Source organism: Musca domestica, unplaced genomic scaffold (assembly GCF_030504385.1).
Source record: "Musca domestica strain aabys unplaced genomic scaffold, Musca_domestica.polishedcontigs.V.1.1 16, whole genome shotgun sequence".
NCBI lineage: Eukaryota > Metazoa > Arthropoda > Insecta > Diptera > Muscidae > Musca > Musca domestica.
In genome coordinates this window covers 11,719,668-11,738,817 of record NW_026712219.1, presented here as the reverse complement: position 1 = coordinate 11,738,817, position 19,150 = coordinate 11,719,668, and the positions used below count along the sequence as shown (strand labels likewise).

At 33.8% G+C, this 19,150-nt stretch overlaps 1 protein-coding gene across 2 annotated transcripts in view; it reads left to right on the top strand.

Moving 5' to 3' along the window:
• Positions 1 to 19,150, top strand: part of LOC101887219 (GTP-binding protein RAD) — a 160,660-nt gene that overhangs the window by 105,174 nt on the left and 36,336 nt on the right. For both annotated transcript variants that reach the window (XM_005179811.4, XM_011292704.3), the window contains exon 4: positions 15,933 to 16,046. In XM_005179811.4, the coding sequence (XP_005179868.1) occupies positions 15,933 to 16,046 (114 nt within the window). The remainder of the gene's footprint in view (positions 1 to 15,932; positions 16,047 to 19,150) is intronic.

Below are 19,150 nucleotides of genomic sequence, written 5' to 3'. Positions count from 1 at the left end.
TGAACCGATTTCCATCAAATTTGGCATGCTTATTTTTAGGCCTAATTTGGTTGCATGTGCATACTATTCGGGCTGATCGGACGAAGATATATATGGGAGCTATATCTAAATTTTTACCGATTTAATAGGGTTCGTCCTTGGGCCAAGCAAATGTTGTTTGGAAAATTTCATCTCAATCGGATAATAAATGCGACCTGCATTTTCTTCACAAAAATACATGGACAGACGGACGGACGGACAGACGGACTGACATGCATAAATCAACTCAGAAAGTGATTCTATGCAGATCATCAAAAGGAACTATGGGTCTATCTCGTTTCCTTTTGCCTGTTACAAACAAATGCACAAAGACATAATACCCTGACCACCTTGTGGTGTAGGGTATAATAATCCAATTTTGCTCCACGGTTATTCAAATTATATATTCTTTGGAATAGGCCATTTCGTGTCGGACCATACTAAATATGATATAACTATTGCGACGTGCCTGGTTTGGACTATATTGGTGAAGGAGATCAATATCATCTTCACAACAGATCTTGTGTTAGCAACATTTGAAGAGAGTTATATGCTTAGTTTTTTGAGCTGTTTGTTTTTCAAAATCTTGAACTCTATGTGGGGTAGATACCAGAAGAAATGACGATCTCTACCATCTTTATAACAGATCTTGTGTTGATGGAAATATTGAGATGTATCGAATGGAATCGGATCTTAATTTGGCGTTTTATGAACTTTAAGGGTATTCAAAAATTTGACCCTTTGTGTGGCGGGGTGTTACCAAAAGGAGTGGACCGATATATTCCATCTTCACACGAGACTTTGGGTTAATAAAAAATATTGTGATGTGGATAATTTGAAGAAGAGTGACCCATATTGTCCATTTTTGTACCTGACCTAGCACTATTACCTAGCAAATATTAGGATTTGCAAAGGTGGAGCAAAATCGGATCATCCTCTATCTTTCTGTGCAGTAAATTATTTTTTCTTTGAAAATGTTGACATTTTGTGGGGGAGGTGCCACAAGGATTGGACCATTTTCACTCCAGATCTTGTGCTAATAAAGATATTGTGATGTGTGTAATTTGAGGAGAACCGGATGGTTATTTCGAATTTTATGATCGTTTTGGTAATTCAAAACTTTGACACTTTGTGGGGGAGGTACCAGAAGGAATGGTCCGATCTCTACCACTTTTATAACAGATCTTATGTTGATGAAAATATTGGGATGTGTTAAGTCTGAGTGGAATCGGATACTGTTTTTGCGTTTTATGAGCTTCATGGATTATCAAAATGTTGACACCTTGTCGGGGAGGTACCAGAAGGAGTGGACCAATATATCCCATCTTCACATTAGACCTTGAGTTAATTAAAATATTGTCATGTGTGCAATTTGAGGAGAACCGTATGGTTATTTCGAATTTTATGATCGTTTTGGTTATTCAAAACTTTGACCCTTTACCTACCTTTGGTACCTGACCTAGCACTGATGCAAATATTAGGATATGCAAAGTTGGAGCAAAATCGGATTATTCTTACTCTTTCTGTGCCGTAAAATATTTTCTTTCAAAATATTGATATTTGAGGAAGAGTGGACGATATTAGCCCTCTCCGAACTCGATCTAGATTTGACAATAGTATTACGATGTACCATGGTTGGATTAAGTCGGATACTCCCCTTCGAGAATTATCGTGCGCACCAGCCAACCAGACCGACAGACAAGCTATATCGACTCCAAATATCCTGAAACAGATTTGGTCCAACGAGGCCTAGGCTCTGTAACCATGATTTCGAGTTAAAAAGAGAAAACAAGGATTTTTGAACGTTTGCATCGCAAGGTAACCAAAAAAGAGCAGGCAAGTTCCTCAGGTTAATCACTTTTGGAAATTTTCGGGTAAAGTTTCAAAAAAATCAAAGAGTCGATCACCTCAAGCAAGCCCTTCGCCAGGAATGAGCCAAAATACCGAAGAGCAACATTCGGGCAACATGTGATGCTTTCATTGTTTTTTTTTTTTTTTTTTTATCTCATCCTGTATTTTGAAGGTCATTACCATTTTCAACAAATTAAAGATTTCAGAATATGTACAGGTTCGTATGTGATTTTGTACACAGCATATCTATTTGCCATCTTAAACACCCAAGTATAAAATGCTTTAACAATTAACCAGACTTTATTACCACAACGGTCATAAAAATTGTATTCCCCCATTTTCCTGAAGATATGAAAACTTCTCAAAAGAAATCAAAAAAAAATACATTAGACACTTTTATGGCATTCCCAAGAATTTATTACTTTGACTTCTCATTCCGAACTCCTACAAGTCATACCAAACTAGAAACACAGGAAAATTCCAATAATGTTTTATTTTATTCGTTCTCTTATCAACATTTCAAAAAAATGTTTGAAATTTAAAGGAAAATAACATTTTTATAGATTTTTTCCGAATTCATATAATAACTCCTTTCTGGTTTGCTACAAACCAATTCAAGCTGAGAAAATCACCTCTAAACACCCTGGAAATGTTCATTTCCTACCACTTACATTACACCACCAACCCCTCTCCCTTTCTCCCACACCACTCAATCCTTGCCATCATCTACATCTATCATTTGTGGTATTTTGGCTTTGCACTAAAAAACACCAAAACCAAACCTTAAAGCCACAATTGAGTGTTACAAAGTGAATGGAAGAGTGAGAGAGAGAGAGAGGGGATGGGTGGGTGAAGAAAAAAATCAATAATTGGGTCATAGTAGGAAGTAAAGACAATAGACAGAAAACGAATGGAAACAAAAGCACAAGGTATGGCAACAAAATTGCAACAAGGACTTAACACTCGACTCATCGCAAAAGTGGGAAGAGAAAGGGAGAGAGAGTAGAATATTGTACTTTAACATGTTTTGTCTCTCTTGTGTGTGTTGGGGGAGAACATTGAACTGTTACTTTAGGACAATTGATGGGCTCGGATTAGGATTACAAGGATTGAGACTTCAATTATAGAAACATTTATAACAAAAAATATCCTCCTTAAATGAGAATGGGGGATGATAAGGGAAGAAGTATTGTGTTGTCTAAGGAATATTGGCAAGCTTACGAACCATGGAGTTCATACAGACTAGCTTAGGACCCAAAGAGTCTACGTTGAGGAACAAAAAGGGCCATACAATCAACATTGACGAGCTGATGATGACGAATTGAAACCCCTTTTTTACAAATCATATTTCTTAAAAAACAACTCCGGATTTTTACAAACAATATTCTTATGAATCCAGGAATCATTTTTATTTAATATATTTATTTAGTTGTTTAATTTATTTATAAACTAGCAATTGTCCGCTACTTCGTCAACGAAAAGTCTATCTTAAAATTTTTACTCAAAATACACAATTTTTCAGTATATCAGGCTGTTTTGCCGACAGATGTTTACCCGCAGTCAATGTTAGCTTGTTTAAATATATTTTGACTTATGCTATGATTATTCAAATTGTTGACCCTCTACGGAGTAGGTTTCGAAGTATTGGGCCAATATTGCCAAATTCATATCGGACCTAAATAAATAAGATATACATATTGCGATGTGTAAGGTTTGGACTGTATGGACTACTTCCTTCACTTGATATTAGATATGTGACAGATTTTTTCAAATATAGTCGACCGAAGTAGTCTATTTTCATGTTTCATTTAATAACGATAAAAATAATGGTATGGGCAGAACTACAAGAAAATTGAACATTTACATCCAATTTTATGCGAAATAATAAATTCCATACTCATCTGAGGTTTATGGTTGAGAGAAATATTTAGATATAGGCATTTGTAAAGAATCACTTACGACAGATAAAAGTATTGAAAATTGTTACTATTTGTGGATTAGGTACCAGAAGGGGTTCGTATATATACAGGGTAAGATAAAAAAAACTGCAACAAATTCAAACGCCATAATTTTTACATTTTTTTTTTAAATTTTATCGAATGAAAGCAAACAATGCCGGAAATAGCACCCAATTTTAGAATAATTTTAGATTTGTTCGAATTGGTCGCCTATGGCACGAATTATGGACTTCAACTGGACAATGAAACCGTCACACGCTGCCCGAATGTTGCTCTGCGGTATTTTGGTCCATTCCCGGCGAAACGCTTGCTTGAAACTCGAAACGCTTGCTTTTTTTTTCTTTTGCGGTGTAAGTTCTTGCACTTTTTGGAATTTCAATGGCTTTACTCCGAGCTCATTATACTCTCAGCCATATGGCTACAGAGGGTATATATCATTTGATACGGTCAAAACGTGCCTAGTCGAAATGACGGTTTTAGACCCTAGATCTCTTTGGACCAAATTCGTTTCAGAACATTTGGAGTCGATCTAGCGATGTCCGTCCGTCCGTCTGTCTGGCTGGCTGGCTGGTGCGCACGATAACTCTCGAAGGGAGTATCCGATTTGGTCCAAACTTGGTACATCGTAATATTTTTGTCTAACTTAGATCAACTTCGGAGATGGGCAATACCGGTCCACTCCTTCTGGTACCTCCCCCACAAAAGTTCGAAATTTTCAAAAAAATTATTTCTTGCACAGAAAGAGAAACGGCAATCCGATTTTGCTCCAACTTTTCAAATCCTAATATTTGCGTCAGTACTAGGTCAAGTGCGAAAATGGACAATATCGGTCCACTCCATCAAGTACCTCCCCTACAAATGGTCAACATTTTGAATAATTACAACTCTTATAAAATGTGATATTAGAGTCCGATTGTCTTCAAATTTCACACATCCCAATATTTAATGTATCCCAAGGTCTGGTGTTAAGATGGAATATATCGGTCCACTCCTTCTGGCAACTCCCACACAAATGATCGAGGTTTTCAAAAAAATATATATTTTCTGCACAGAAAGAGAATCGATAATCCGATTTTGTTCCAACTTTGCAAATCCTGATATTTACGTCAGTTCTAGATCAGGTGCAAAAATGGATAATATAGGTCCACTCCATCAAGTACCTCCCCCACAAAAGGTCGAAATTTTGAATATCCATCAAGCTCTTAAAACACTAAATTAACATCCGATTCCATTCAGACTTAGCACATCTCAATATTTTTATAAAGGCAAGATCTTTTATAAAGATTGTAGAGATCGGACCATTCGTTCTGGTACCTCCCACACAAAGGACCTAAGTTTTGTATAATCAAAACGAGCAAAGAATCCGAAATAAACATCCGGTTCTCTTCATATTACACACGTCCCATTATTTCTACTAACTCAGGATCTGGTGTGAAGATGGGATATATCGGTCCACTCCTTCTGGTACCTACCCCACAAAGGGTCAACATTTTGAGTATCCATGAAGCTCATAAAACGCAAAATTAACATCCGATTCTATTCAGACTTGGTTGATGTAAGAGACCGATTGTCTTCATATTTCACATATCCCAATATTTTTATTAACCCAAGGTCCGGTGCCAAGATGGAATACATCAGTCCACTCCTCCTGGTACCTCCCCCGAAAAGGGTCAAAATTTTTAGTATCCATTTTTAAAGAATTTTCTATTCTTTAACGTTCCTTGAAACATGATTTCTTAAAAAATATCAACCCCAAAAAATATTTTTTTTGTAAAACAATCGATAATCCTTGCCTTGTTTTGCAATAACTATTTAAAGTAACAAAAATCCGTGATTTTCTACTGGATTTTTTAATATTTTTTTTTTTTTTCAAAATTTTGATGATCCCTAAAATTTTTCAATTTCGTTTTTGAATCCCTTATTTAAAATTTGCTTCGTTTCCATTTAAATTCCCTTTTTTTCCCTCTAAAATCTGACCTTTCGCCTTTTCTCCATTGTCATCTACAGCATTTAAGAAAGAAACAGATTGACATTTTAAAAATGGATAATGTCCCTCTTGTCGATAATTAAGTTTGTTTTATTTTTGTATTTGTTTTCTCAAAATAATCCACAGTTCACTGAACTCTCCACCACAAATGTTGCTTCTTTACCCTACCCCCTCCGCTTCTTTGCTGATAAATTTCAATTCGTCTCCAAGACATTTCAAATAATCCTTGTCGTCTGGGCGTGTGCGAGTGTTTGACTGTGCTGCATTTGAAACACCTGTCTTTCCCAGACCTCAATTTCGGGACAATACAGCAATAAAAGCAACAATGGCTTAGTTCTTATCATGATTTACTTTTGCAAAATAGGATACTTGCTTTAAATCCCAAACAAAAACACATTTATCCAAATGATGGCTGAGACATTAAATCATTTTAATTTGATTATAATTTAATAACTTAAGGGCTTTTTGGCTTTGAATGGCCTAAAAGGTGGGGAATTGTCATCTTTTATAGGGAAAAATATTTTAAAATGCATAGCAGTAGGGCACTTTTTTGTCAAATGATTTAAATCGAATAAATCAAGAAATTCTTGAAAAATACCGATAATTTTTTTTAAGAAAAAAAAACTAAAAATTAAACCAAAATTAAATTATCGGTATTTTAAGAAAAAAAAAAAATAAAATATCCATAATCCACTCAAATTAAATTATGTCAAACGAACTGAAATATGTAGGAGGTGCTGACTACGATAAGGAGTAAGTTTATATCTGTATTTGAATGTAACTGATGAGTTCTAACATATAAAAAGAAAGTATTTTTAAAAATATCAAAAAATAATCCTTTTGTTTAAATAAAAAAAAAGTTCTCCATTGATTTTTAAATATTATAAAATAACATAACCACTACCCAGAAAGATTCTTAAAAATCTTAAAAAAAAATGTGGCTATTATGTTTTTAAATGGGCTCTCTCCGAAGCCATGATATTATCTGTCTTACCACGGGTAAATAATACGAACTTTCTCCACTAATAAACAAAAGTTGTTTTTTTATAAAAACAATTATTTTGGGATTAGGATTAACTATTTTGCAACAACAACAAATTTACATTTTCAACAACCACTGATGGTCCTTTAAAAATTACGATTCTCTTATAGTCTTAAGAAAACTATATAAACAATACTTCTACAATCTTAAAAAGTAACAAACATTAAATCTCTTGTTTTGTTCAAACGGATAGAGGTACAATTTTGGGATAAAACTCACTGTTGGGGTGTAGGATAAATGCATAAAAGGTTTGTTTTTTATATCCTCCACCATAATATGGAGAATATATTAAGTTTGTAACACCTCCAAGTATACAAAGTATATATATTCTTGATCAGCATAAAATTCTATGACGATTTAGCGATGTCCGTACGTCTGTTCGTCTACCCGTCTGTACGTCTATCAGTTTGTCCGTCTGTGGAAATCCCTCTAGCTTTCGAACGAAATGAAGTAGTTTGATAAAATTTAACTGAATTATATCTGCAGGACTTTTGGTATTGAAAATGGGCCATGTAGGTCCACGTTTTGGTATAGCCCCCCATATAATGGCACCTTCATATTTTCGGTATTTTGGTGATTTTGGCGACATTATTCACCGGAAATGTTTCAGATTTGGTATTTGAAGATCGTAGTGGATACTATAGCCTATAACAGAAAATTGTCTTGCAGGTCCACGTCTTCGTATAGCCCCCATATAACGGTACCTCCCGATATTCGGTATTTTGGTGATTTTAGCGACATTATCCACCGGAATTGTTTCAAATTTGATATTTGAAATTCGTAATGGATACTACAGCCTATGACAGAAAAGTGTCTGTGCAGGTCCACGTTTTGGTATAGCCTCCATGGTACCTCCCTATATTCGGTATTTTAATGATTTCAGCTACATTATTCACCGATTTTTTTTCAAGTTTCGCATTCCAATATTGTAATGGTTTATGACTAAAGTTGCGTATGCAGATCGATGTCGTCGTATTGACCCTAATATAAAGGCTACATTCGGTATTTTTAAGATATTAACAGCATTTTTAACGGATTTAATTTTTTGAAAATTGCCAAATTCGATCCAAATGGTGGAGGGCATTCGGCAGGGCCGAACTTACAGTGTTTTTACTTGTTTTTTTTTTATACCCTACACCACAAGGTGCTCAGGGTATTATGTCTTTGTGCATTTGTTTGTAACAGGCAAAAGGAAACGAGATAGACCCATAGTTCCTTTTGATGATCTGCATAGAATCACTTTCTGAGTTGATTTATGCATGTCAGTCCGTCCGTCCGTCCGTCTGTCCATGTATTCTTGTGAACAAAATGCAGGTCGCATTTATTATCCGATTGAGATAAAATTTTGCAAACAACATTTGTTTGGCCCAAGGACGAACCGTATTGCAATTGGAGATAATCGGTAAAAATTTAGATATAGCTCCCATATATATCTTCGTCCGATTTGCTTTTTATTGTGCACCAAACGTGTAATATCAGCCCGAATAGTATGGAATTTTGCATATACAACCAAATTAGGCCTGAAAATAAGTATGCCAAATTTTATCGAAATCGGTTCAGATATAGCTATAGCTCCCATATATATTGTTCATCCGATTTGTTATTTTTGTCCTCCGCAGCCGTAATATGCACTCTGTAACAACAATATTTGGGGAAATATATCAAATGCAGCTCAGAAATACCTTTGCTAAATTTTATGGAGATCGGTTCAAATTTGGATATAGCTCCCATATATAACTTCGTCCGATTTACTTTGTATTTTGCACCAAACGTCTAATGTTTGTCCAAATGGGATGGAATTTGGCACATACGACCGAATGTAGTATGCCAAATTTGGTGAAGATCGGTTCAGATATAGTTATAGCTCCCATATATATTGTTCATCCGATTTATTGTATTTGTTACCCACAGCCGCAATATGCACTCCGTAACAACGATATTCAGGGAAATATATGAAATACAGCTCAGAAATATCTTTGCCAAATTTTATCAAGATCGGTTCAGATTTGGATATAGTTCCCATATATATTTTTATCGGATTTCAAATCAATTTCGCACCAAATGGGCAATACAAGTCCGAATTTAAAAGATATAAATGCTTCGGCATATTTAGTCCTATGAATTTTAAATTATAATTATAATCATAGCGTGTATGATTGAATTCTCCCATAAAAACTTTTAATTATTAAGTGGAGCTCAACTAAATTAGCAAAGTGGTGTGGGGTATCATAAAGTCGGCCCCACCCGACTTTAAGATTTTCTTTACTGGTTTTTAAATATTTAAAACTAATGTGGCTATGATGTTTTTAAAGGGCTCTTTCGGTAGGTTTTGTTGTTTATAAAAACGATAAAATTAAAGTGAGGTAGGTTTGAGCTTCATAAGTTATCTGGTACCAAATATCATTCTCGCGGTTTTAGATCCTAAGTTCTTTTGTATCAAATCCGATTCAGGACATTCTAAAGGTGTCGACTGTCTGGCTTGTGCTCACGATAACTCTCGAAGGGAGTATTCGATTTAATCCAAACTCGTTACATCTTAATATTATAGTCAAATTTAAATCGAGTTCGGAGCTGGACATTATCCCTCCACTCCTTCTGGCACCTCCACCACAAAGAGTCGAAATTTGCAAAAAATATTTAAATGCACAGAAAGACAAACGATAATAAGCATAATCCGATTTTGCTCAAACTTTGCAAATCTCAATATTTGCATCAATGTTAAGTCAGCTGCGAAAACTGACAATATCGATCTACCTCCCACCTCCCACACAAAAAGTCAAAATTGTGAATAATTTTAACTCTTATAAAATGGGATATAAGAGGCCGATTCTCTTCAAATTACACACATCGCAATATTTTTTTTTAACCCAAGGTCTGGTATTAAGGTGGAATATATCGGCCCACTCCTTATGGTACGTCCCCCACAAAGGGTTCTATTTTTGAACATTCATGAAGCTCATAAATGCGAAATTAACATCCGATTCCATTCAGACTTGGCACATCTCAATATTTGTATCAACACAAATATGTTATAAAGGTGATAGGGATCGGAGCATTTCTTCTGGTACCTCCCCCGCAAAGGGTCCTTTCAAACTAAGCACATCTAATTATTTCTATCTAAACAAGATCTGCTATAAAGATGGTAGAGATCGGACCATTTCTCCTGATACCTGCCCCACATAAGGTTCAAGATTTCAAAACAAATCAAAACGCTCAAAAAAAGCGAAATAAGCATCCAAATCTCTTCAAATTTCACTCCTTCAAACATTTTTGCTAAGACAAGATCTGCTGCGAAGTTGATATATATCTGCGAACCCCTTCTGATACCCCACCCACAAAGGGTCACAATTTTTAACGTTTTTGTCTGACATAACTTGCAAAACCAGTCATCGATTTTTTACAACTTGCTATATCGAAATATTTCTCTCAACCAGAAACCTAAAATTAATATCGAATTTATGATTTTGCTTAAAATTGGATATAAATGTTCGATTTTTTGTAGTTTTGTCCATACAAATATTTCTTTCTGTATTAGATGAAGTAAGAAAATGGATTACTTCGGTCGACTATACATGGCACCTCATGCACATTTTCACATTTTCTAAAAATTACCACATATCTCATATAAAGTGAAGGAAGTGGCCGATGAAGTCCAAAACTGGCATGTCGCAATTTTTATATCATATTTATTTAGTTCCAATACGAAATGGACAATATTGGCACAATCCTTCAGAATATATGTATTTCATAGAGGGTCAGTAATTTGAATAATCATAAGAGGATTCAACATTTATTTAGATAATCGAGCACGGGTCGAGATATTTCGGCAAAACCGACTGATACTTTTTATACCCTCCACCATAGTATGGCGGGTATATTATGTTTGTCTTTCCGTTTGCAACATCTCGAAATATACATTTTAGACCCCACAAAGCATATATATTCTTGATCAGAATAAAATTCTTTGTCGATTTAGCGATGTCCGTCCATCTGTCCGTTTATCCGTCTGCGGAAATCGCTCTAGCTTTCGAACGAATTTAAGTAGATTGATAAACTTTTACACAAATGTATATTATGTCTGCAGGACTTTTGGTACTGAAAATGGGCCATGGCGGTCTACGTTTTGGAATAGTCCCGCATAACGGTACCTCCCGATATTTGGTATTTTGATGATTTTAGCGACAATATTCATCAGAATTCTTTCAAATTTGGTATTTGATGTTCGTAATGGGTGCTATAGCCTATGACAGGAGATTGTCTTTGCAGGTCCCGGTACCTCCCGATATTCGGTATTTCGATGATTTTAGCGACATTATTCACCGGATTTGTTTCGAATTTGGTATTTGAAGTTCGTAATGGATACTTCAGCCTAAGACAGAAAATTGTCTGTCCAGGTCCACGTCTTCGTAAAGTCCTCGCATAACGGTACATCCCGTTATTCGGTATTTTTATGATTTTAGCTACATTATTCACGGATTTTTTCTATTGTAATGGCTTATGACAAAAGTTACCTATGCAGGTCCATGTCGTCGTATTGACCATAATAGAACGGCCACTTTTGGTATTTCTAAGAGTTTAACATAATTTTTAACGGATTTTATTGTTTTTGAGAATTGCCAAATTCGTTCCAAATGGTGGAGGGTATTCAAAGTTCGGCCCGGTCGAACTTACATTTTTTTTCAGCATTTGATGAAGTCGAAAACTTTGGTCTACTATATTTTTTACCTCGCGCACATTTCTTCATTTTTCAAAAATGTTTAAATTTCCCATTTAATGATAAATGAAGTAGTCGATATTACCCAAATCTGTGCACATTTTTTTATCGGACATAGGTCAGATACAAAATGGACAACATTGGCCAACTCCTTTGGAACCTGTCCAATAAAGGGTCAAGAGTTTGGATGATTATAACTCAAGTCAAAATATATTTAAATAACCGAACTCTAGTTGAGGCTATACATCATTCGGCAAAACCGACATATTCTTTTTAACTTATTGCAAAATGAATGATCTAGGGGTAATTATAAAAAATAACAGTATTCTAAAAGTATATCAATAATTTACAATACTCAGTTGGTTCTCCAAAATATTTAAAAAAATAACCTCTACAAATTGTTCTTAAAAAGATTCAAATATTCAATTTTCTGACTACCCTGGAAAAATATATTTAAATAGGTTGTACAGAGAGCACTCCCCTCTGCTAAAGAAATATAACCTAAAACTTACGAGAACAGCTAATAAATCTGAGCTGTTACCAGCCTAACATTTTTAACTAAAAAGAACCATAAAATCAATAATAAAAACAATAAATTTCTTTCTTTATTTCATTATTTAATAAAACACCGAAAACCAATAACTTCCGTTGCAGTCCATTTGCTAAGCCTGTTTTGAAAAACCGAAAACATTGATTTCCCCAATAATACCCCCCACTCTTCCACACAAGATTATCCAAACCGAACATGGTGTCTGGTATCATAAAAATGCCAAAATCATATTAAAATGAAGTACCTTTCGATATTCTTTCCCAAACCAAAAAAATAATAATTTAAAATTTATTTTTAGTGCCAAATCCCACCACAATATTAGAACGGCCATAAACAAGACTTTTTTATGGGGTAACTCAACATTTTGTGTGGTTTCGGTTTTTGGGGGTTTCCCTTTCGCAGTTCAAACATGAAATCATTTATTAAATACTTTAGCGGATTTTTAATGCGCTGCATAAAAGCATTCCCGTTCAATTATCATAAAATGAACTCGAAACAATGTCTTGTCGAAACATTAACATTTATGAGTCCCCAGCAGTCGGTTGAGTCGTTAATCATTTAGATTTGGTCATAAACTATGTCGGTGGGTGAGAGAGAGGGTGGGTAGGTGAGTGAGTGTGTGAGTGAGTGGGGACTGTTGTCTCAGCATTCAAACTGTTGATGCAATGTCTTTCGGTTTTATGTCAAATAAACTGGATTTTATGTTTGGGGGAGATTAACCAGTAGAGCGTATGATGAATATTAATTGTTGAATAACGAGATAAACAATACGCCCCTGTGGGCACAGATATTCTTACCTTGAGCGAGTGACTTGTATTGGAGATGATTTATGTTAGAGAGTTGCTGTAAGAATCACCGACGAATCGGTGTCATGCTTAAGTCGCCCATACGCTCTTTTTGATTTTTTGGGATATACAGGATAAGATAAAAACAAGCAACAAAACTGTTAGTTCGGGCCGAACTTTGAATACCCTCCACCATTTGGAACGAATTTGGCAATTCTCAAAAACAAAAAAAATCCGTTAAAAATTCTGTTAAATTCTTAAAAATACCGAATGTAGCTGTTATATTAGGGTCTGTACGACGAAATGGACCTGCATAGGTAATATTTGTCATAAGCCATTACAATATTCAAATGCAAATCTTAAAAAAAATCGGTAACAATGTATTTAGCTAAAATCATCAAAATACCGAATATCGGGAGGTGCCGTTATATGGGGGCTATATGAAAACGTGGACCGGCACAGACAATTTTCTGTCATAGGCTGTAGCATCCATTTCGAACTTCAAATACCAAATTTGAAAGAATTCCGGTGAATAATGTCGCTAAAATCAACAAAGTACCGAATATCGGGATCTTCCGTTATATGGTGGCTATACCAAAATGTGAACCTACATAGCCCATTTTCAATACCAAAAGTCCTGCAGACATAACATACATTTGAGTAAAATTTTATCAATCTACTTCAATTCGTTCGTAAGCTAGAGTGATTTCCACAGACGGATAGACGGACAAACGGACAGACATCGCTAAATCGACAAAGAATTTTATTCTGATCAATTTTATTCTGAATGAAAGCAAAACATGTCGGAAATAGCATCAAATTTTAGAATAAGTTTAGATTTGTTCGAGTTGGCCACCTTTGGCACGAATTATGGCCTTCAAACGGCCAATGAAACCGTCACACGCTGCCGGAATGTTGCTCTTCAGTATTTTGGTCCATTCCCGGCGAATCGCTTGCTTGAGATGATCGACACTTTGGTATTTTTAGTGCCAACCTTGCTTTCCAAAATACACAAGACACAATAGTCCAACGGATGGGTATCTGGAGATTTTGGTGGTCATTTTGTGCTGGAAATGAAGCCAGATACCTCATTTTGTAAGCAATTATGGGTGGCGCATTCTGAGTTTGATGGTGCTGGGTCCTGTTGGAATGTCCAAGGTCTGCGGCCAAAATGTTTGCGTGCCCAATGCTTTAATACACCCTCCAGAATATTTTCTCGATAATATTCGGCATTTATTCTGATGCCACGGTCAAATTATAAGAGCGGAGAGCGACCATCGGCTGTTATGGCGGCCCACACCATCACCATGGCCGGCTTGAGGCTTGAGTTCTGGTGGACAACAGAAGATGCACATTTTCAGCTGACCTCTTTGGCAAGTAAACACGATCCTTTTGTTTCTTTACAAACTGCTGGGCAACGAATGTTTTCTCATCGGAGAAAACCAAATTCGGCAGTTCACCACTTTCGGCCAAGCGAAGCAACTTTTTAGCTCTTTTGAGTCTATTTTCTTTGTGTTGCGGTGTAAGTTCTTGCACTTTTTGGAATTTCAATGGCTTTACCCCGAGCTCATTATTCAATATTTGCCGAATGAAATATTCAGCTCACTAGCCATTTTTCGGCTACTTCGACGTGGGTTTCGATCAAGTAGCTTCTTTACTTTTCGAACCATTTCTGCAGATGTTGCTGTTTTCTTCTGTCCACTCTCTTGACGTGGGGCTACGCTACCAGTATCACGGTAACGAGCGATAGTACGAAACACAAAAGATTTATTCACATTTAAAGGCTGGAGTGCTCTAACGATCGCCACTTGTGGTTTTCCAGCCAAATATAAAGAAATCACATTATCACGCTTGAATTCCATCACGAATATCTTTTTTCTGAAAAATTCTCACCAAAATGCTTTTGTACGCTTGTAAACAATATAAAGAGCTGTTGCTGGAACAATTTTAACAGCTGTCGGAAGAGTAGCTTAGAAATGACAGCAGTCTGAGGTTGGTTGCAGTTTTTTTCATCTCTCCCTGTTTACTTATCTTGAGTGAGTGATTCGTATTGGAGATGATTTGTGGTAGAGATTTGCTGTAAGAATCTCCGCCCTTTTTGATTTTTTTAAGACATATGTTATTCTTTCCGTATCTCTGTCATAAAATTTCTAATTTTGAAGGGTTAATTTCTGAATATTTTGAACATTTTCTCGTCTTAAAAGATCTCCTCCCCTTGTATTTAGCTTCAAGAAGGAGTATATCGGTCCAATGTTTCCAGTGGTTGTTTGAAATTAATTTTCCTTCAAACAAATAAAGCATTTCGCTCATTCTTATTATGCATACGCCCACAAAACCGACTTGCAAGTAATTGTATAAATTATTCGAAATTATCCCTTAACCTTGTTTCCCAGTAAATACTTTGCAATTAAATAAAATTAGATATTTTTGTTCTTCACCGCCTACTTGCAGTAAACCCCTTTCCAGTGCACACTCTGTATAACAATTTTAATTTATGTCCTATTTTTACTTAGCCACAGTGCCAGCGTTATTGTTTGCCAAAATAGAAATTGCACAGTCATTGAGATAATGTCCTGTTTTGTCAGAAAAATGGAAACGACCAAGCGACAAAAAGCAGGCTACTGTTTTTCTAACACAATGACAATTATTTTCCAATGCCATGTGACGATAGCGTACTTCCAAGTGGTAGGAATTTAGAAATGATTCTTTTATATAAATTGTAGACCGCATTTGTGGTCGCAAAACCGCCTCAAATGCCCAAAAAAATAATAATAAAAGGTCATTGGTGTGTGACAGCAAAATAATATCTGGACGTGCTCCAATCATGGCCAGAAAGAGGACATTATGTTTAAAACTATTCAAAGTGAGAGCCCCAAGACCATAAAATTCACACACACACACAACTAAAACGTTAAGGTTTTGAAAAATTAAAAAAATAAGTATTTTAACAATTTGGAATATTCTATATGACATAATCTTTGACAACATTTTTAATTCAAATGTTTTTTATTTATTTTCTCCCTACAGCGCAGCGAAAATCCAATGCATTTCTCGATGTACCCACCATGAACATGCATCATCTGAGAGTTTCCGATGATGAGGATCTGGATAGATTACGGACGTTTAGCGCTTCAAAAGGAGGTAAGATATAAATAACACAAAAATAGTTAAAAAAAAGTGGTCGAAAAGAATATTTTCTATTATAGAAATTATCGATAAAAAGATTTTCTAAAGAAAATATTGCCGACAACAAAAATTCCTATAAATTTTCGTGTCATATCGCTAACACGATTTTCTATAAAAATTATTATCGATAACAAGATATCTAACTAAATATACTATATATAGCAAGACTTTCTATACAAAAAATATTGTCGACAACAAGATTTTCGATAGAAAATATCATCGATTTCCTATAGACCGTATCAGCTAGATTTTCTATAAAAAAATTAGACGAGAACCAAATTTCTATAGAAAATATTACCGATAACAAGATTTTCTATAGAAAATATTACCGATAACAAGATTTTCTATAGAAAATGTTACCGATAACAAGATTTTCTATAGAAAATTTTACAGATAACAAGATTTTCTATAGAAAATTTTACCGAAAACAAGATTTTCTATAGAAAATGTTACAGAAAACAAGATTTTCTATAGAAAGCGTTACCGAAAACAAGATTTTCTATAGAAAATGTTAACGATAACAGATTTTCAATAGAAAACGTTACCGATAACAAGATTTTCTATAGAAAATGTTACCGATAACAAGATTTTCTATAGAAAATGTTACCGATAACAAGATTTTCTATAGAAAATGTTACCGATAACAAGATTCTCTATAGAAAATATTGTCGATAACAAGATTCTCTATAGAAAATATTGTCGATAACAAGATTTTCTATAGAAAATATTGTCGATAACAAGATTTTCTATAGAAAATATTGTCGATAACAAGATTTTCTATAGAAAATATTGTCGATAACAAGATTTTCTATAGAAAATATTGTCGATAACAAGATTTTCTATAGAAAATATTGTCGATAACAAGATTTTCTATAGAAAATATTGTCGATAACAAGATTTTCTATAGAAAATATTGTCGATAACAAGATTTTCTATAGAAAATATTGTCGATAGCAAGATTTTCTATAGAAAATATTGTCGATAACAAGATTTTCTATAGAAAATATTGTCGATAACAAGATTTTCTATAGAAAATATTGTCGATAACAAGATTTTCTATAAAAAAATATTGTCAATATCAGGATTTTCTATAGAAAATATTGTCGATAACAAGATTTTCTATAGAAAATATTGTCGATAACAAGATTTTCTATAAAAAAATATTGTCAATATCAGGATTTTCTATAGAAAATATTGTCGATAACAAGATTTTCTATAGAAAATATTGTCGATAACAAGATTTTCTATAAAAAAATATTGTCGATAACAAGATTTTCTATAAAAAAATATTGTCAATATCAGGATTTTCTATAGAAAATATTGTCGATAACAAGATTTTCTATAGAAAATATTGTCGATAACAAGATTTTCTATAGAAAATATTGTCGATAACAAGATTTTCTATAGAAAATATTGTCGATAACAAGATTTTCTATAGAAAATATTGTCGATAACAAGATTTTCTATAGAAAATATTGTCGATAACAAGATTTTCTATAAAAAAATATTGTCAATAACAGTATTGTTTATAGAAAATATTGTCAATAACAGTATTGTTTATAGAAAATATTACCGATAACAGGAATTTGTATAGAAAATTTTTTTATTGTCGATAACAGGATTTTTTCTAGAAAATATTGTCTATAACAGGATTTTTCCTAGAAAATATTGTCGATAACAGGATTTTTCCAAGAAAATATTGTAGATAACATGACTTTTTTTATTTTCTATAGAAAATATAGTCGATAACAAGATTTTCTATAGAAAATATTGTCGATAACAAGATTTTCTATAGAAAATATTGTCGATAACAAGATTTTCTATAGAAAATATTGTCGGTAAAAGGATTGTCTATAACAGGATTTTTTCTAGAAAATATTTTCGATAACAAAATTTTCTATAGAAAATATTTAGTAGATAGATTTTCGATAAAAATATTGTCGATAGCAATAATTTCTATATAGGAAATATTGTCGATCACCATAATATATAACAATATATATATGTTATATAATATATAACAAATATTATCGATAACAAGATTTTCAATAAAAAATATCGAAAACAAGGTTTTGGATAGAAAATATTATTGATAACAAGATTCTCTATTGAAAATATTGGCGATAACAGGATTTTCAATTGAAAACATTGTCGAACAAGATTTTCTATTGAAAATATATCGAAAACAACGATTTTGGAATTTTTATTCAAAACTGTACATAAAAACCCGTGTTGCTTGTATATACTCAAAGTTTTGCTTTTTTAATATTAAATATTCACCGGTGTTCGCTGATACAATCCGATTACCAATTGTTTTTGCTGGTTTTCCGAAATTTGTTTTGGGTTTTTATGAACATGTTGAAATGTACATGTTTCTCACAAATTGAAATTTTGTTATTTAACTCAAAGATTGGCAAAATATAATCGTAAACTCATGTGGGAAAATCCGAAAATTAATCAATTCCATTAGAAATAAAAAATAAAGAAAATTACGTTTCAAGAGTGTTGAGGATTCAGCAGAGGTTTTTTTGGTGGTGTTCAATTAATCACTGACGCCGTTGTCTAATATAAACAAGCAAAGCGTTTGTATATAAATTCTTGCAAAATAAAATCAACAAATGCGAAATTGCAGATTTAGCCATTCGGAAAGTCAAATAAAGAAGTATTTTTATTGGCAAAAATTAAATTGGCAAAGCCTTTTTGCCAAACGGAAAACAAATGTTGAAATGCAACACCCGTATTTCGGCAAGGGGCATAGATGAACATGTTTCTTATTTCGATTTTGTATATATCAAACATTTGGTAGAAATGTTCATGGTTTCAATATCTGTAGAAAATTTTGTATGTTCCAATATTTTTTTTAATGAAAATCGTGTTAATACAAAAACTTTGTGAAGATAATAATTCCGATAACAAGATTTTTCATAGAAATTATTATTGATAACAAGGGTTTCTCAGGAAAATATTACAGAAAGAAAATAAAATAAAATAAAATTTTCACTAAGATTATATGGCGATAACAAGATTTTCTATATTGAACATGTTTAATAAATATTAAT